Source organism: Lagenorhynchus albirostris, chromosome 6 (genome assembly GCF_949774975.1).
Source record: "Lagenorhynchus albirostris chromosome 6, mLagAlb1.1, whole genome shotgun sequence".
NCBI lineage: Eukaryota > Metazoa > Chordata > Mammalia > Artiodactyla > Delphinidae > Lagenorhynchus > Lagenorhynchus albirostris.
Window position 1 is genome coordinate 78,915,304 of NC_083100.1, and position 20,969 is coordinate 78,936,272.

The following is a 20,969-nucleotide window of genomic DNA, read 5'->3' on the forward strand; positions in this document are numbered from 1 at the left end:
TTCACAGGTCACTTCTGTGTACAAGGCATCACCGTAATCACTCTTCCCGCAATGGCCAGATGTCCGTTTGGTGGAGAGAGTGGACAAAAGTGCTAAAACGGTAGGCTTAATACTACTTTGACTCTGTGCCCAATAACCAAGACAGATGGTTGGAGAGAAGTTGTGTGTTTCACTCACACACAAGGATTGCCATAAATCAAGAAACAGCAGAAGATAGTCAAGTAACTCTTTGCTCCCCCCACCATCCCACCCTCCTCCCCCCAACTCCTTGCTTCCTGTAACTTGGATTTGAGAGCCTGTTGTAAATTAGATGCACAAAAGCAGGGAAATTGCTTCTCCTGATGCTCTTTTCCTGCACCATCCGAGCACCCCTGAATCTTACGTTATCATCACAGTATTTTCGGTGAGGATACACCCACGTGTGGTGCAGGGCACTGCAGGATGCTGTAGAGAGACTTCATCTTTTCTTTCCAGACACCTCAATATCTCATCACAGTTGTCAAACCAGATGAAAACTAGGGCTGCTGCTGAGTCACAGCCTCTTCTATCGCACATCCTCTCTTCTACGTGTGTCCAGAGAATTGATGTAACTTCTCTAAACAGTTCTTGGAAAATATCTACTGTTTTTTGTGCCTCTCAGTAATATTACTTTGGTCTATGGCCAGAAAAGCATAGGCCTGACTCTACTTTTTTAAAATTTATTTTTTATCGAAGTATGGTTGATTTACAGTGTGTGTTAGTTTCTGCTGTACAGCAAAGTGATTCAGTTATACATATATAAACTTTTTTTATATATTCTTTTCCATTATGGTTTATCACAGGATATTAAATATAGTTCCCTGTACTATACAGGAGGACCTTGTTGTTATCCATTCCATATATAATAGTTTGCATCTGCTGACCCCAAACTCCCACTCCATCCCTTCCCCCGCTGGGTCCCCTTGGCAACCACAAGTCTGTTCTCTATGTCTGTGAGTCTGTTTCTGTTTTGTAGATAAGTTCATTTGTGTTATATTTTTAGAGTCCACACATAAGTGATATCATATGGTATTTTGTCTTCCTCTTTCTGACTTATTTCACTTAGTATGATCATCTCTAGTTCCATCCAAGTTGCTGCAAATGGTATTATTTCGTTCTTTTTTATGGCCAAGTAGTATCCCATTGTATATATGTACCACATCTTCTTTATCCATTCATCTGTTGATGGACATCTTTTTGTGTGTGTGAATTAAAACATATTTTTTAACTTATTTTTTGAGTTGGTCCCAATATTTATTTTTTTCTAATTAATTTTTTTTGTTGGAGTATAGTTGATTTATAACATGTTAGTTTCTGCTGTACAGCAAAGTGAGTCAGTTATACATACACATATATCCACTCTTTTTTTAGATTCCTTTCCCATATAGGTCATTATAGAGTATTATATATATATTTTTTTTTTTTTAAATTTTATTTATCTATTTATTTTTGGCTGTGTTGGGTCTTTGTTGCTGCATGTGGGCTTTCTCTAGTTGTGGCGAGCCGGGGCTACTCTTCGTTGTGGTGCGCGGGCTTCTCATTGCGGTGGCTTCTCTTGTTGCGGAGCATGGGCTCTAGGCGTGCGGGCTTCAGTAGTTGTGGTGCACGGGCTTAGTTGCTCCACGGCATGTGGGATCTTCCCTGATCAGGGCTCAAACCCGTGTCCCCTGCATTGGCAGGCAGATTCTTAACCACTGCACCACCAGGGACGTCCCATTACAGAGTATTGAATAGAGTTCCCAGTGCTATTCAGTATATTCTTATTAGTTATCTATTCTATATATAGTAGAGTGTATGTGTCAATTCTGGTCTCCCAATTTATCCCTCCCAGTTGGCTCTAATTTTAATTAGCATTTATTGACCTATTCTTCCATATTATTGGCTTTTGAGGTTCTCTTCACTATCCACGTCTAATGTCTTTGTAGTAGTAGTGAGCTCCAAGAAGAAGTTTCTGACATAGGAACCAATCCAAAGATTAATAGTATATAAAAGATTTTCTACTTTTTCCCAAGAAGTGAAGCAAATTAGTATGAAATACGAGACAGTGTAATTTTTCTAGACTCTCATTTCTCTACCATAGCAGGCAGCTTCCCTTATAAATAAGTGTTCTTCTTTCTTCCAGAAAGAAATTTATTACAGGAGGCTAGTTAACTGCCTTGGGGAGTTGATGGAAGTCCCATCTCTTTGAGTCGTGGTGCGTACCTCGGAGGGAGTGAATTCCACACAGAGTTTTAGTGACGATGATCTCACTATTTTATGCCTCATGTCTGCATTTTAGTTTATGTGCCAAGATTGCTTTCCCTGATGAACAAAGTTCTGTCTAAGGCAAAGTGATCTTGCCTCTTCACTTGTCCCTTTCCCCCTTAGTTAGCCACACTTTGGCATGTGGTACCTGTTAATGAATTCAACCAAAGATGGTCCCACTCCAGATCGTTACTGGCATTTTTCATCTGACATCTACGAGTATAACTGATAATGAGTGCACTTTAGCTGAAACCTTAGTCAGCAGTACCGTATTCCTGGGGGAAACTTAGACCACTACGGCAAGCCTGTGGGTCCTGCTGCCCTTCTGCCTTCCAGGTAGAGGCAAGGGGATAGCACTGAGACACCATGATCCAAGAGGTGAACTAGGATGAGATCTTCTAAATAGCCCTCTCACTGGAATACCAAGGTAACACCCAAGTTAAGTCTCTTAACTTAGTACCCAAATTAGGGGCTTCCCTGGCAGCGCAGTGGTTGAGAGTCTACCTGCCGATGCAGGGGACACGGGTTCGTGCCCCGGTCCGGGAAGATCCCACATGCCGCGGAGCGGCTGGGCCCATGAGCCGGGGCCGCTGAGCCTGCGCGTCTGGAGCCTGTGCTCCGCAACGGGAGAGGCCACAACAGTGAGAGGCCTGTGTACCGCAAAAAAAAAAAAAAAAAAAAATGTTTGGATCCCTCACGAAGCCCTACTGTACTCAAGTTTACCAGGAGATCTGGGTAGGAATGGCGTTGATGGGCTTCATCGTTTATAAAATCAAGAGTGCTGATAAAAGAAGTAAAGTTTTGAAAACTTCAAGTCCTGGGCCAAGCCATCATTAACCAGCTTTACTTAGAGTGCACATCAGGTGAAACACAGTCTGGCTGTGAATTTAAGCAAGCTCTGTTATATGGAAACATGGGACATCACTGCACACCTGTATAGGGCCATTTCCTTCATGGAATGAATAAATGTACTTAGAAGATGCAAAAACAAAGCAAAACAAAACCCAGTTGATTCTTTAGGTTGATGTTCTGGTTCTATAACATTCCTTTTAAACCAGGGTCCTTAACCTAGATTCCATGGACTCCCAGGAATCTATGAATGGCTTTAGGGGATATGTAAGACACCTGAAATTGTATGCACAATTTCTTGTTGCTATGGATATTTCTGAGAAGAGAGTCTCTAGCTCTTATCAGAGTCTCAAAGATGTCTGTAACTCCCTCACTCTCTAAGTGAGGTCATTTGAAATGACCACATTATATGGTGTATTGGTTCTCAGTTACTCATTCAATCGATTTTCATTAATAAATATAGGATAAGTAATTGCCCAAGAAAGGCACTATATTTGACATTTAGGGAGAGACAAAGATATAGTACAACTCTTGTTTTGGAAAAGATTACCATCTTTTGGGGATGAATTGCACAATAGTCCCCCAAAAGACAATTAACAATGCAAGGTTATGAATGTACCTAATAAGTGGTATGGGCAAAACATGCTAAAATAATTTAGAGAGGGAGGGATCACTACTCCTGGGGTTGTTGGACAGGAGCTGAACTTGAGCCTGGAGATGTAGCAGCAAAGCCTGACACTGGTGTTCAGCCACTGTACCCTGGGTGTTCATATCAGATGTTAAATAATGAAATATTTCCGTGCCAGTTGGTTGCAGTCTTCCCCCAAGCCCACCCCAGTGCCTCTACTGCCCTGGCCGTATCTCCACCAGGAATTCCCGGCACTCCCCCCACCGCCACCTTCTAGGATCCAGTAACTGTAGGATTAATGCCTAGCCCAGAAAGATCTTCTAGGACACCACTCCATCCTTCTGGCTAGAGCTCTTCTGATGGTTCAGTGTCCATACTGATCAGTTATTGGTATCTTGAATATCACCACTGCCTTTAAGGTATGATATGTGTTTGTTAGGAGTTCATGTGTACAATCGTATGACTGATATAATAGAAAGGAGAAGGAAAACATCTCAGGAAAGGGAAATGGTAAAAGAAAGAAGACCAGTTGGTTGATAAGGCTATTCTGGATTTAGAGGATAGCCGACTAATTTGGTTGGATACAGAGAAGAGAATAGTGAATAATAAAGTCAAAAAGACAAGCTGTAGCCAGCTTGTTGTGGAAACAGTTTGGGATTGGGAGCATGGGAGGGAGGGTAGGTACTGCACTCTGGAGTTTGGGCTGTATATGTTAGATGTCACCTGTAAATGCTTAAGGTGTGGAATGACACCTTAATGACAGCAGAACTTTTAGAAGAATAATATGGCAGGGGTGTGTAGGATGAAAGGACAAAAGGAATCATTAGCAAGGTAAATTCTAGATGTAAATTAGCCATCATGAAAATTTTCCTGTGAAAATTAGACAATCAACTATGATTTTTTTTCTTTTTTTTTTTTTTTTTGCGGTACGCGGGCCTCTCACTGTTGTGGCCTCTCCCGCTGCGGAGCACAGGCTCTGGACACGCAGGTTCAGCGGCCATGGCTCACAGGCCCAGCAGCTCTGCGGCCTGTGGAATCTTCCTGGACCGGGGCACGAACCCATGTCCCCTGCATCAGCAGGCGGACTCTCAACCACTGCGCCACCAGGGAAGCCCTCAACTATGAATTTTAATGTGAGAGGGTATGGAGGAAAAGACACACTGGCTGTGGCACAGAATGAAACTGGATAGAGTATTTGAAAGGGAGCCTTAAGAAACCTGGGCCATCTGGTTACAGTGTCCCTAGGAGAGGGCAGATCAGGTTAGTGACCACAGAAAGGAGCCAGTGAAGAGCAGGGAAAATCGCATTGCTGTTTGGGATACGTTCAGGGTAGTAGGATAGAGACTAGACCACAAAAAAAGCCACTCAACAATTACCTGTCTGTCTTATGTAAAGTTCATAAAATAACATGACAAAATAGTTGGGGGAGAGAGAAAGAGAGAATATGATTGAATCTTGGACTTGTTTGACTGACTTGTTCTCACTTGTTCTATCTAATTCTAGAGCAGCAATCAAGCAAGTCTTGGAAGCCCAGAATCCCTCCCTAGCATGCAATGCACATTTTCAGGAAACACCAGGAATTTCCAGGGAACACACTGCATGTGAATGTGTAGTGTGACCAGTGTGACCCTGTAGTAAGGGTCAGAGCAGAGACTCAGCCCAGTTCTCCTGGTGATTTTAAGGTGGTGCAATTTCCATGACAAGCCAGCTACAGCTGTTGTTCATCCATCTGAGAAAGCCTTGCTTTGAGTATTGGCACCAAAATTAGAGTTCTTTTTCTTCAAATGGTTGAAAAACAGCTGAGGTCAACCTCCCAAAAGGCAGTAGTGTTTCTATTCCAATGCATAAAGTCACCAAGCAATAAGATCTGAAGGACACTTCTTTGTTTTATTTTTATTGGGGATGAAGACTGTTTGTCTTTTTAATTTTTCTGGAGGAGTTTAAGCTTTTAGAGGGATGAATTACCTCTGGTTTTATGTGTCCAACATCATCAAACTGCCCCATGAAGATATTTTGTTGTTAAAATGAGCCCTGTGTGTGAGGTCATTCTATCTTGTTACACCGGACACCAGGGCAAACTATTTAGAATAAATTGAAATGAATAACTAATGAAAGAGAAAAGAATATTCCTTTCAGTGTTCCTGGATATACTAGTCTTGTTCTTTTTTTCTGGCTTCTCCTTACTTCTTTCCACTTTTGCATCATTTTGACCCATTCACCCTCATGGCTTATTCCTTCCTTTCCATTTCAGAGTAGCTGTAATGACAGCCTAGCTGCAGACAAGGAGGCTTTGTCCTCTGAAGGAGATGGCATGAAAGACAGGAACTACTGTTGTCCTGTCTACCATGGATGTCAAGAAATGCCTTTCCTTCTACTCATGAACCTAGGCCACCAGGCTGGCAAACAGGAAGAGGCCCTGTGCTCCCTGGCTGAACCACACAGTACACAGTACCCTGACTCTGGAGTGAACATTTCTGCTCCCTCTTTGTTCTTTAGGGAACTGGTTAGTCTACAGCCTTTCTATTCAAAGTATAGTCCAAGACCCAGTGCCATCATGCCATCAGCATCACCAAGCAACGTTCAAAATGAAGAACTTCCACCTCAAACCTATGGAACCAGGATCTGCTTTTTTTTTTTTTTTTGGCCGTGCCACATGGCTTGTAGGATTTCAGCTCCCCAACCAGGGATTGAACCCGGTCCCCAGCAGTGAAAGCTCTGAGTCCTAACCACTGGGCCACTAGGGAATTCCCAGGATCTACATGTTAACAAGATCCCCAGCTGATTCGGACGGGCATTAAAGTTTGACAAGCACTGGTCTATAGGATGTCCTCTTACCCACAGACACATTTTCCCTTTCTGGTGAGTTTGGGACACGATTCAACAGAAATCATACACTATACTGAGATATATCTTAGTAGAAATTATGCCCCTACATATACCTAGGTACACTAAGAACAAATTGAAAACAAATTTAACTTAAAAAGTTGAGTTCTTTGCCTGATTTTTTTTTTTTTTTTTTTTTTTTTTTGCAGTACAGGGGCCTCTCACTGTTGTGGCCTCTCCCTTTGCGGAGCACAGGCTCCGGACGCGCAGGCCCAGCGGCCACGGCTCACAGGCCCAGCCGCTACGCGGCATGTGGGATCTTTCCAGACCGGGGCACGAACCCGTGTCCCCTGCATCGGCAGGTGGACTCTCAACCACTGCACCACCAGGGAAGCCCAAGCAAAATAACTTTTTTTAGTTGTTTTCACTATGTTTGTGCATATTCTCTTAACTGCTGAGCTCCCTGGGAAGCTACATTGATTTACTTGGATGCTTTGCCCGATTCTTTCTCATTTGGGATTTTTGGTGAGAACATAATCAGAATTTAATATTTTGATTTTTCCAACATTCCAAAGCTATGTTCTTTTTAAGCATTCTGAGAATCTCAAGTTTCTTTAAGCTTTTCCTCCCCTGTGATTTTAAGTTCAAGCCAAACAATTGGATTTATCCTACTATCACTTCACCCTGAGAGAATTCTGTCAGAAGCAGTATTCATTTTTTTTAAACTTTTTATTTTATATTGGAGTATAGCCAATTCAGAAGCAATATTCAGGGGCTTCCCTGGTGGTGCAGTGGTTAAGAATCCACCTGCCAATGCAGAGGACATGGGTTTGAGCCCTGGTCCCGGAAGATCCCACATGCCGCGGAGCAACTAAGCCCGTGCACCACAGCTACTGAGCCTGCGCTCTAAAGCCCGTGCGCCACAACTACTGAAGCCCGCATGCCTAGAGACCGTGCTCTGCAACAAGAGAAGCCACGGCAACAAGAAGCCTGCGCACAGCAACAAAGAGTAGCCCCCGCTCGTCGCAACTAGAGAAAGCCTGTGCACAGCCACAAAGACCCAACAGAGCCAAAAATAAATAAAATAAATTAATTTTTTAAAAAAAGCAGTATTCAGTTTGCAAGCAAAGCAGGAAAACATCAGCAGTATCCTCAGATTCTCTCAAAATAATTTCCATAATATAATATTGAGGTTTACTGTTTGATATCTTAAGGATATCAAGGATCAATTTTTATTTTTGAACCTCTGTTTCATGAGCAAAACACTTACTTGTTCTTTCCAGCATTGTCCAAGGACAGTAGCTTTATTCTCTAAATACTTTAACAAAACAGAATTTTCTGACTGATCAAGTATGTTTATATGATAAATCAGTGGCCCAGGCATGATTCTAGAAGGTAATGTCCTTTATTCTTTAATTTTATTATTATTTTACTTGGATTAACTTCTATTATAAACTTCTATTTATAAATATTTGATCTAGCTCACAGTATTTTGTTCACTTAGACAAACTTATTCATACACTAACATGAAAACCTATACAAAGGGGTTATAATATTGAGCCTAGAGTATTTGACTCCTACTCTTGTATCTAACTACTAGTTAGAAATAGGTATAATATTTATATTGCTAGTACTAAGTATAGTTATTTTACTAATAACTGCAGGTGACACAAAAGAAATAAAAAATGGTCTTTGTCTTAAGTGTACTTTTTCAGGTAGGAAGACAAAGCAGAAGAAATGTGCAAGAATAACATGGAAAAAAAATTCTCACCCAGGTATAAGATTGTAACAGCTACCTGGGCCACCAGTGTCAAGCTACTTGAATGCTTATCCTGGCTAAGTCACTGTGCTTAGACCTTGACATGTAGCAGTATCTCATTCACAACAGCTCCATTCTACAGAGGAGAAAAACGAGGCTGGGAAAGTTCAGTAACTTGAAATTGGTATTCAAACCAACATCTCATATCAAAACCATGCTCTTAACTATATAGTACTGCCTGCCTGATAGAGAGTAAGGGATAGAATATTTATTTTTCTTTGCTTTTAAAAAAATCCGTTGTCTACTATTTTATTTATTTTTTTACAGCTTTGTTGAGATACAGTTGACAAATAACATTGTGTGAGTTTAAGGTGAACAAGGCATACAACATATTGATTTGATACACTTATACATTGTCAAATGATTACCACAGCTAAATACCTCCATCATGTCATGTAATTATCATTTCTTCTTTGTGGTGAGAGTATTTAAGATCTACTCTCTTGGCAACAGTCCTTTACTCCTGATATGTCAATTGCAAACCTCTTGAAAATGAGAATGATGTTACCTAATTCCTTTGTGTCGCCCAGGACCCTGCACAATGCTGGGCACAGTATAAATGTTGCAACTTCCCCAAGGATGAACTGCAAACAGGATTACCAAAATCTTGGCAACTAGCAGCATAAACTTGGTGTGCTAGACCTTTTCTAAAAGAAAGAGCATAATATAATAGATATCAGGTGGTTTTCTCATGATTTGCATATCCACTAAACTCATGATGCCTCTCTGGGATTTTTCATCTGACCTTTGGTCTCAGTTCACTTCCTCTACCTTTAAGAGGCAACTCAATCTTCACCTCTTCTGTGGAGGAAACATTCCCTGACTTCCTGAGGTAGAGGGGGCTGTTTTCTCCTTGGTGTTCTACTACTAGTATCACACTTCATAGCACACATGGTACAGCATGTAGCACTGGTGTGTGTGGGGATGGTGCATTTATAGGGAAGCCTGAGAGGAGCCCATTGCCATCTGGTGGGGAGATAAATTTCTAACACAACATACATCTCATATCATGGCAGTGTAGATTTACATGACATGTTCAAGGCATCTCATGTGCGGTATAATATTTATTGAGTGTGTGATAGATAGATAGATAGATAGATAGATAGATAGATAGATAGATAGATAGAAAGGAAGAAAAAGTTCTCCTTGACCCTCTTAGGGTTCCTGGCTGGGTCTGAAAATGAAACTGACAAAGACAGATGAAGAGGAGAAAAGCCTACAAATTTATTTAACATAAGTTTTACATGACACAGAAGTCTTCATAAGGAAATGAAGACCCACGGAAACAGTTAGAACTGAGTATTTTTTATTTATTTATTTTTGCCGTACACGGGCCTCTCACTGTTGTGGCCTCTCCCGTTGCAGAGCACAGGCTCCGGACGCGCAGGCTCAGCGGCCATGGCTCAGGGGCCCAGCCGCTCCGCGGCACGTGGGATCTTCCTGGACCGGGGCACGAACCCATGTCCCTTGCATCGGCAGGCGGACTCTCAACCACTGCGCCACCAGGGAAGCCCTAGAACTGAGTATTTTTATGCTAGGTTTGATGAAGAGAGGATAGTCATGGAAGAATATTATAGGTCAGAGAGTATGTGGTAATTGAAGTAAACTGGAGAAAACTTAGCAAAGCTGGTTTGTTAAGGATTCTTCTCTGGGTCCATTTGTCTTTGGAGGTAAGAATGATCCTTTCCCACAGGTATAGGGTGAGCACCTCTCACAGGAGGCTTTTTGAACTATTTCAGAGAAGGATGGTAGTGGGGAGGAAGGTCAGAGTGACCGTCTTGCTTCTACTGTTTTCTCAAACTCTTTCCACTTAAAAGTCAATATGCCAAGGTGCCATATTTTGAGGAAGCCAAGTCCTCAATCATTAAAATCATTAGTAAAGCATTACTCAAATTGCCCCACTAGAAACTTTTCAAGATTTTAATAGCTGCTCCTTGAAAATAAAGGCTTTAGTGGTCAAATGAGTTTGATAAATTCAAGATTAAATAAAGTTAAACTTTTAAATGTATGCTATAATTTTTCCCTGCAATACTTCTCAAAACTCAACATGTGGATGTGCATTGTGAATCTCCCAAGTGTGAATCCAGTATGTGGCATTTCCTAATCATACTTGCCCATAGAATTCCCTCATTTTTCATGCCCTGTAGAACATAGTGTGGAGACTGACTTCATGGTTGAGAGTAGAGAAAGATATCAATGTCATCACAGATTAATTGCTTGGTTTTGGGTCAGCACTTTAAGCCATAGTTTCCTGATCTGCAAAATGGGGATAATACCTATATCTCATATTGTTGTTGGCAAAACATAAAAGGTTTATAAAATGTCTAGGAGTTCTCAGTAGATCATCGCAATTATGATTGTTAACAATAATATATCTGGGAGCTGGGACTTCCCTGGAGGCACAGTGGTTAAGAATCCGCCTGCCAATGCAGCAGACACGGGTTCGAGCCCTGGTCCGGGAAGATCCCACATGCCGCAGAGCAACTAAGCCCATGCACCACAACTACTGAGCCTGCACTCTAGAGCTCACGAGCCACAACTACTGAAGCCTGCACACCTAGAGCCCATGCTCAGCAACAAGAGAACCCACCGCAATGAGAAGCCCGCACACCACAATGAAGAGTAGCCCCCGCTCACCACAACTAGAGAAAGCCCGTGCAGCAACAAAGACCCAATGCAGCCAAAAATAAATAAAATTAAAAAATATATATATATATATATCTGGGAGCTGCCTATTCATCTTCGGAACCCCTGTGCTTTGCAGAGTACTGGACCTGAAGTTCACTTGAGTTCAGACTGTTACACATGGCTCAGCTTCAGCATGTGGGCAGCCCAAAGGCTTCCCTACTAACTGTATCCTTTGTCCTTTAACAGGATTGGAGTCAATCTTAGATTAGTCCTGTTCTGGTCATGGTCCTGTTGCTTAGTATCTTCTTATAAAAAACAAAAATAAGATATAAGAAGAAATGAGGTTTGAACTAAGTAACCTCTAGAGTTCATGTTCTCTAAAACTCTAAGGGATGGAAGTTTCCTGGTGGTCCAGTGGTTAGGACTCAGCGCTTTCACTCCCATGGGCCAGGGTTCAATCCCTGGTCAGGGAACTAAGATCCCTCAAGCCTTGCAGTGCAGCCAAAAATAAAATAAAAGGGGCTTCCCTGGTGGCGCAGTGGTTAAGAATCCGCCTGCCAGTGCAGGGAACACGGGTTCGAGCCCTGGTCTGGGAAGATCCCACATGCCGAGGAGCAACTAAGCCCAGGTGCCACAGCCACTGAAGCCCACGCACCTAGAGCCCTTGCTCTGCAACAAGAGAAGCCACCACAATGAGAAGCACGTGCACTGCAACGAAGAGTAGCCCCTGCTTGCTTGCAACTAGAGGAAGCCCTCATGCAGCAACGAAGACCCAACGCAGCCAAAAATAGATTAAATAAATAAATAAATTTAAATAAATAAAATAAAAAATAAAATAAAAAACAAAAATTAAAAAACAAAATTTTAACCCAATGCAGCCGAAAATAGATAAATTAGATAAATAAATAAATAAATTTAAATAAATAAATAAAATAAAAAACAAAATTTAAAAAAAACAAATTTTTAACCTAATGCAGCCAAAAATAGATAAATTAAATAAATAAATAAATAAATACATTTAAATAAAATAAAAAACAAAATTTTAAGGGAGACCAAAAGTAATTCTCAGGCTGCCACAGTTAGAGTTTTTGTACTATTTTGACTGGGCTGATGAGTACAAGTGTCTATGCACCACTTTATTTTCTTCACTTAGAAAGGCCACTTTAAACTGATTGCCATCAATATTCCTTTTTTTTACATAGAAAAGGTGAATATTTAATACACCTGTAAATGTTTATTTCCTTTTCCCTTTGCAGAGCAAACCAATTTTTAATTCAGGAGTGGCATGCAATCAAAACCTATTGATATTTCCATCATTTGGAAATATCTCAATGTATTAATTTATTTGAAAATGCATATAATATTCTTGCTATAAAGGAATTTGACTTTGGTTAATATTTCATTTTATCAGATTATATATCAGTTATATATGAATACACAGCACTGTAAACTAGAATTTATGCCTGGAAGTCATTTTGATACATCTCCTCCCTGACCTCTATTTACCAGCCAGTGCAGCTGTGGAGTGGTTCTCTGTGTAGGATTCAGAAACAATGCAATTTATGAAGTCAACCAGATGTTTTCCATTTCAAAGGAAAAGATCACACTTAGTGAAGTATTTATTTATAAGCTTCACAACAAAACAAAATGATTATAAGAAAACTTTCAAGGGACACAGGTCGTAGAAACCAACGGAACACCACAGCTTTCCCAACTTCCTGGGAAGTTGCAAAAGAAATACCTGTACACAAAAGTTGACCTTGTGCTGGCTGCAAAGATTTGTAGATTAAGGTTATAATGATCAACAAATTACAACGAGAGTTACCATTACAATCTGATGAGAGACTCCCACTTTGGCTTTATTTGGTTTCTATCCACTTTTTCCAAAAACACGTCCTGTAATATACATACAAAGGAGTGGTTTTTAAAGCATGTCCTAAAATGATGTCTATGGAAACTTAAGGAATACTTTGGGAATAAATTTCCTCAAAACAAAAACAAAACCAACACGTTTTAAAAATCGAAAGTGAAAATAGGTGTAACTTGTTAGTGACTAATCATTGGAGACACCAGGTTTGGTATTCGAGCAGTGACTAGATTTAAAGAAAATCATCATTTGAGTAGTTTTCTTCTCCTTTTATTCTTTCTTTCTTTTTTTTAAAGGAACCAAACTGTTGATCTGGGGGACACCCACTTGAAAAAGGCTCAAAGCTCTTCTGGACAAGGCAGCGCCAGCCGGGCCCGGAGGTTCAGCGCCTCCCGCGGACACTCCACCAGCGCGCAGCCAGCGAGGTTTCCGGGAACCGGGGCGCGGCGCTCGGCGGGCCGAGGCGGGTGAGTGGGTGCCCCGTTCCCCTCCTGCCATCCCCGCTTCTAGTGGTCCAGGGCTGGAGAGGCAGTGGATGGCGACGAGGCAGGTTCCGCGGGACTCGGGACCTCCTGCGGGGAGACGCCCGGCGGAGAGCCGGGGGCGGACGGGGGCCGGGCGCAGAGCCCCAGCGCCGCGCCCCTGCGCTGCCCGCTGCCGGGGTCGCGGGGACCACACAGCCACCGAGGGGACGTGCCTGCCCCCGGCCCACGGGGCCTCCTCTGTGCCGTCCCGGCCTCTGACCCCGTCTCCTTGCTTTGCTTCATTTCGGAAATTGAAACTTAAAATGGTTTGTGTTTCCCCACTGTTCTTGTAGTGTCTCTGGAGACAGTTGTTAGGAAAACAGATTCCTTCAGGACATTTACTCTGTTGGCAGGAGGAGCAGGTTTTGGCAGCCGTACCTCACTTTTCAGAATATGCAGGGGTTTTCTTGAAAGAGACGTCCAAAAGAGAATGCGACGTTTCCCTATCTATACAACATGCAGAAGTTAAAAAAACAAAAACAAAACAAAACAAAAACAACTTTGTGCATCACCACCTCCTTTTTTCCTTCCTTCTCCTCATTTCCTTTCTTTTTGCCGCCAGGCATGCATATGGGAAGATTTGCTTCTATCAGGCGGGGTGGGGGGGCATCACGGTGATGTGAGTATATTAAGGGAAACAGGTGGTGAATTGGTATAGGTGATTTGTGCTGGTTTTTTCATTCACTGCCATAACAAATCACCACAGACTTAGTGGCTTAAAATCCACAAGTTTATTATCTTAAAATTCTGCTGGTTAGAAGTTCAACTGGGCGTCACTGGGCTAAAATCAAGGCGTCTTCAGGGCTGCCTTCCTTCCCCAGTGCTAATGCGGTGAACCTGTTTTCTCGTCTTTTCCAGCTTCTGTAGACTGCTCACCTTCTTTGGCTCAGTGGTGCCCTTTCTCTATCCTCAAAGCCAGCAATGTTGCATTTCTCTGATTATTCTTCTGTTGTCACATCTTACTCTGATTCTACTCTTCTGCCTTCCTCTTTCACTTTGTAGAAGGACCCTGGTGATTACATTATTTCCCCACCAATAATCCAGGAAGATCTTTGTATTTAGATATATGTATATATTTTTTGGCTGTGTTGGGTCTTTGTCGCTGCATGCGGGCTTTCTCTAGTTGTGGCGAGCAGGAGCTACTCTTTGCGTAGCACGGGCTCTAGGCACGCAGGCTTCAGTAGTTACAGCACATAGGCTCAGTAGTTGCGGCACGCTGGCTCAGTAGTTGTGGTGCACGGGCTTAGTTGCTCCGCGGCATGTGGGGTCTTCCCGGACCAGGGATCGAACCCGGTTCCCCTGCACTGGCAGGCAGATTCTTAACCACTGCACCACCAAGGAGGTCCAAGATCGTTATATTTTGAAGTCAGCTGATTAGCAACCTTAATTCATTCTACAACTTTAATTCTCCTTTGCAGTGTAACCTAACATATTCACAGATTCTGAGGGTTAGCATGTGGGCATCTTTAAGGGGACCATTATTCTGCCTACCATTTGACTGTATAAAAGGAAAGCTATTACTGTACATCCCATTTATGCAAAGAGGGAAAGTATCCAGTTACTAGATATGCTGTAAGAAGTCCTGGGAATATTATGTAGTAGACCATTCATATGAGTTAAATATATTATTGAGAGCCTTTATTACAAGCCTTTATTATTATTCTTAGTCTATATTAAGAATATAGACTAAAAAACAGTTAAATAATGTAGCAGTTTCTGCTTTCTGGAAATGTAATAAGAGAACTTCACATGCCTGGGATGTCCTGAGCTGAATAAATACCTCAGTCAAGATACTGCACAATTCTATAAATATTGAGTGTTTTCAGTGTGTGAATGTGTATTGTGCTCTGAATGGATACAAGGAAGAATGGATGTGGTCCCTGGCCTCAAGGTCATGACCATCTAGTCATGGAAAATGACACAGGTACACAAATAAAGCTCCCCAAAAGAGATAATAGCGGGAGAAGTAAAATCATTTGGGGGAATCAGACAAGGCTTCAAGAACTTGGAGGGGAATTTGGGATGGATGTTGAACAGTAGGGTTTCATTAGGTGGAGGTTAAGGTTGGGAGGGGAGGAAGGATGTGACATTGAGAGACAGGAGGGAGAAGAGAAACCCTTAGAGTGTTCAGTGTGGTTAAGGGACTTGGTCCAGGAGTTGTCTAAATAAGACTAGTTGGGGTTAGATTGTGTAAGACTTGGGATGAATACCGTTATAAGGACTCTGCAGTTGTTAATGCAATAAAGAGCTACTTATATATACATTTTTTTATTTTTAAACTCCTCAAACTTACAGAAAATCTGCAAGTAAAAAATTGTCTTTTTCCTGAGTTATTTGAGAGTAGGTTTCATGACCAATTACCCTGGAATTCTTATTTATTTCCTACAAAAAAATGTTCTCTATGTAACTACAATACAGTGATTAAAATCAGAAAAATTCATATTGATACATTATGCCATCTAATCCTTGGATCTAATTTAAATTTTGCCAGTTGTCCTTATAATATCCTATAACAAAAGGACCCAGTTCAGAGTTATGCATTGTGTATAGTTGTGATGTCTCTTTAATCTCCTGCCTGGGACAGTTTCTCAGTCTTTACTTGGCTTTCATGAACTTGACACTTTTGAAGAGAACAGACCAGTTTATCTCATGTTTCCTCTTGTTTAGATTTGGCTCATGCATCTTTGGCAGGAATATCATAGGAATCGTGCTGTGTTCTCGGTGTGCCTATCATATGTCAGATGATTTTGATGTATCTCATTATTTACTTTGATTACTTCATTATGGTGTGGTCCGCCTGGCTTCTTCACTGTAAAGTTATTCTTTTCCCCTTTGAAATTAGTGTTTTGTGGAGAAGTATTTCTTTTGTTTGTTTTGTTTTGAGAAGCTTTATTCATAATAGCCCCAAACCAGAAATAACCAAATAGCCCACCAACGAGAGAATGGATAAACAACTTGTAGGCTGTCCATGCATGGAATACTACACAGCAATAAAAAGGAACAAACTACTAATACATGCAATAACAAGGACAAGTCTCCAAAACATGTTGAGCTTAAAACTCTAGCACATATAAAAGGGTGCATACCAAATGATTCCACTTATATGAAGTGCAATAACAGGTTGTTCAGTGTAAGGAAATTTTAATTCAATTAAAAACAATCATTTCTTGAGTGTAGACTATATCCCTGGCACTCTTTTGGGTACTGTTAGGGTAGCGTTCTAGATGAACTAGAGCATACTTTAGAGAACAAAACAAAAATCATAGCCCTTACAGTGCTTATATTCTTGTAGGTTAGCTTGACATGTTCAAAGCAAAAGGGCAAACTGATATTTATCCCCATTGAAATTGTTGATCTCCTTCGAGGGCTTGTCAATGCCAGGACTGGTGAGTGCTCAGAACACCTAAATGATTGCGATTGCACTGGATTTTGGTTTGCAGTACTTGTGGGTAAGTATTTTGAAACTAATTAAATGGTCCTTTCCTCACAAAACTATCAATTTATCTATCTATCTATCTACCTATCTAGCTAGCTAGCTAGCTAGCTATGTTTACCGACTCATAGTTCTCTGTTTTGCTCAGTGGATTTAATTATTACTGTCATTATTAATTTCTGTGCTTAATTGATTCCCAGATTTGTCCAGTGAGAACCTCATCAAGGTGGACTCTATGTTCTTGTGACATATCCTCATCATTCTTTGAGCACTTCTTGCTTTCTGACATCATAAGATGCTTGTCTTGTACTTTTCCTGTCCTACTTCTAGAAGCAGCCATTTCTCTGAATAGCCTTGGTTCCTGGTAGCTGAGAATGGTACTAGAAACTAAACTCTGGGTGCTAGATGTGCTCACTGCTGTTGTCTTTGTTTCCAGGCCCTTTAAGCAGACAGAACTGAGGAATATCACACACTCACACACTTATATCTATATTTAAATTTCTGTACTTTTCTATCAACATATCAGAAATCATGAGATTATGCTGATATCTCCAGTTCCAATTCATAGCATTCATTCTATTTTTCTCCCTTTGCATTTATTTTTTTGATTTTTTGATTTTCTGAGTCAGGTTTTTCATTGTCAGAGAACATGATTATAAATATGCAGAGGGAGAGCTTCCCTGGTGGCGCAGTGGTTGAGTCCGCCTGCCGATGCAGGGGACACGGGTTCGTGCCCTGGTCCAGGAAGATCCCACATGCCGCGGAGCAGCTGGGCCCGTGAGCCATGGCCACTGAGCCTGCGCGTCCGGAGCCTGTGCTCCGCAACGGGAGAGGCGACAACAGTGAGAGGCCCGCGTACCGCAAACAAACAAACAAACAAAAAACCAATGAGAGATGTTTAAAAAAAAAAAAGGAGAACAAAAAAATAAAACCCCAATGAGATACCACTTCACATCTATTAGAATGGGCGTCATGAAAAAGACAAGAGGTAACTGTAAGGCCAACTGGCCCGAGGCAGGGGAACACAATCAGATTCACAGGTTGCATCAGACCGAAACTCTCTGGACCACCCAGTTCCAGAAACTGACCTGGAGTCTTTCCGGACCACCCAGTTCCAGGAACTGACCTGGGGACTTTGAACCCGGCCCAGCCTTCCCGCCTTTCGAGGGGCGGGACTAACGGTCCCCCAGGATACCCGGAAAGACCACCAAATAATACCTTGCGCAGGAATACCCTGCGCCCTCCCAGATTCACCACACCCCTTTCCCTTCTTCCCCTATAAAATCTTGCCCAACCCTCGCCCGGGTGCGACTTCTCTGGACCCTTTCTCTCGGACCAGTGAACCTCGCCCGGGAGCGCTCCCTAATGAAGCTCACTTGAAGCTTTCCTCTGTTTCGCGGTGCCGTTTGGTAAGATCCGACCTTACAGTAACAAATACTGGAGAGGGTGTGGAGAAAAGGGAACCCCTGTGCACTGTTGGTGGGAATGTAAATTGGTGCAGCCGCTATGGAGAACAGTATGGAGGATCCTCAAAAAGTTAAAAGTAGAACTACCATATGACCCCTTTTTGTGGACACTGCTTGTGTTCACACTGAGTAGACTAAGCCATGACTGATATTTTGCTTGTCTTCTATTTTATTTTTAGAGAAGAATACATGTCTTTTCTGTTTCTTCTATAGGAATAGTGAGAATTTAGCCACTTGAAATCTTGGAAGATTGTATTAACAGACACATTATTAATGTGCTTCTAAAACAATAACTGTTGTGATAATCCTTGTGTCATATTTGATCTGGGACAACTCCATCTTAGTAAATTGATATGCAGGCAAGGTTTCTTAACTTTTTTGGTGCCAGTCTGAAAAAGCTTGTGGGCCTTTCTCAAAATAAAGTTTTTAAGTTGTATAAAACACAATACATAGAATTATAAAGGAAACCAATTATATTGAAATATGATTATCAGGTTATTTAAAAAGCAAATATTTAATATAGTAATATATATCAATATACTACAGTTTATTACAAGACCTAGTCATGAGTTTAATAACTATCATAATTTTGAAGCAGGGTTAAACACAAGCAATGTTTCAGGATATCTGGAAGAGTTAAAATATTTTATGAAAATATCTGTACCGTCTTGGTGACTTTTGTCACAGGGGCTGCAAATACTATGTGGCTTGTTGCCTATATTCATATTTGAAGAGAATGCTAAGTTTCAATCAGAGGTTATTAGAAATAAAGATGAAGTTTTTTTCCTGTCCAAGTGTATGAACTCGGGAGGGTTTGTGAAAACCCCTGTACGCAGAGAGGAACGGTGTTTGGAGGTCTTTTTACTCCATTACATTTGGGGAGTATAATAGGGAGAATTAAATATTTAAATAAAAACCTTTGAAAAAGTCTAGAAGACCAAAATAATAGTCTTTTAAAATGGAGCATCCTATTATGATTGAAATGAGAACTACAAAGGAATGTTAATACCTATTATTTTCTCTTACGGTGTTGAAAAGCAAAGAATTTTTAGAACCTTTTTTTTATGTTTATAGGTGTGAAAGTTATTTGAAATAGAGACTTTGGATATAATCCTCATGATAATAAAGACTTCGGTGATAGGAAATAACATATAGCAAAGAAGAGATGTTTCTTCTGTAAGAGGGTAAAAGTTACTTTTTCTTCTTGAATTTGTGTGTTTGTACTATTTTTAAAGTATTTACCTTTTATAGTAATTAGGGAATCATGGCAACTGATGAAGATAACAAAAAACAAGTTCTTAAGGAGTATGGGCCAGCTGAAGAATTTATGAAAGATGAACAAAACCAGGTAAAAAGGAAAAATTACTGAGTACTATTAAAAATTAACTTACATCTATTTTGCAGCGAGGCATGTTTCATATGTCTTTGTCCAACATTATGTTGAATTTGGAAGAATATTAGAGTTTTCAGTTTTCTTTACCTCTATTATTCAAGACTGACAAGAAGAATCATATTTCTTTTCTTTCTCGTACACAGCTTACAATGTTAGCTGCTTTTTCACTTCCTCTCTCATTTCTTTGATTTGCACCTAGAAGTTAAGAGTTTCGTTAGCAATTATCCAATTAGACCTAAGAGGGAATGGAGGCTCAGGTAGTTAAACCACTTACTCAAGGCCATCTGTCTGGCATATCAAGGCAGCTATACTGTGGGAATCACAGAAAAAAATATTTATAAATTGCCCCAGAGTAACATATGTCCACAGTTATGGTGCAGCTTAAAAGTCATATTGGAGTCACAAATAGGAAGGAATTGACAGAGCACTGAACTAAGATCCAGAAGACAGGGGCATCAATCCTTGCTCTACTATAAACATTTCTGTGACTTTGGTTTAGTGTGAAAAGTGGTTTCCTTTTTTGTATAATAGAGATAATAATCCTTGGCAGTGGTAAGAAAGTCGACAGGTGATGATGTAAAACATTTGACAAAGGTATTATTCACGTGATCATATTTATTTTGAGACTGTCTAATGTCTTTCTTTGCCTTGTTCAAAGTGAGAGAAATTTTGCTTCTTTAATTAATTAGAAAAATGAGGTCGGGGCTGGGACTTCCCTGGTGGTCTAGTGGGTAAGACTTCACGCTCCCAATGCAGGGGACCCGGGTTCCATCCCTGGTCGGGGAACTAGCTCCCACGTGCATGCACAGCTAACAAGTCCACATGCCACAACTAAGAAGCCCACATGCCACAACTAAAGATCCCACATGCTGCAACAAAGATCCCGTGTGCCACAACTAAGACTTTGTGCAGCCAAAATAAATAAATATTAAGAAAAGAGAAGAAAAATGAGGTCGGGACTGTTTAAATTTTGGGTGTTATTTTATTTCCTTTTTATTTTTAGAAATTAATTAGTGAAATTGAAAAGGAAAATATTCAGTTAAAGGAGGAGATCCAAAAGCTTGAAGCTGAGTTGCAAGCGACAACCGGGAACTCCCAGGTACTTCTTTAATTATTTTATGTATCTCATTTTTCACAGACCCCATTTTTCAGGAAAAGCAATTTATCGATACAGAATTCATTTCTAAAACATTATGGTCATCCATGGCACCACTGTTTGCAACAGCCCCAAACTGAGAGCAGTAGGATGAATTAATAAATTAGGGTGTATTCACACA

The 20,969-nt window shown here is 40.9% G+C and overlaps 1 protein-coding gene across 3 annotated transcripts in view; it reads left to right on the forward strand.

Annotated features, from left to right (window-relative positions):
• The window catches only part of NMI (N-myc and STAT interactor), a 37,938-nt gene that overhangs the window by 9,052 nt on the left and 7,917 nt on the right, over positions 1–20,969 (forward strand). Inside the window, exons 1-4 of one of the 3 annotated variants that reach the window (XM_060152931.1) lie at positions 13,065–13,082; positions 13,173–13,343; positions 19,551–19,647; positions 20,696–20,791. In XM_060152931.1, the coding sequence (XP_060008914.1) occupies positions 19,564–19,647; positions 20,696–20,791 (180 nt within the window). In that variant the 5' untranslated portion in view covers positions 13,065–13,082; positions 13,173–13,343; positions 19,551–19,563. Of the gene's footprint in view, positions 1–13,064; positions 13,083–13,172; positions 13,344–17,782; positions 17,822–19,550; positions 19,648–20,695; positions 20,792–20,969 lie in introns of those variants that run through there. The other 2 variants (XM_060152930.1, XM_060152933.1) reach the window with 2 other exon arrangements.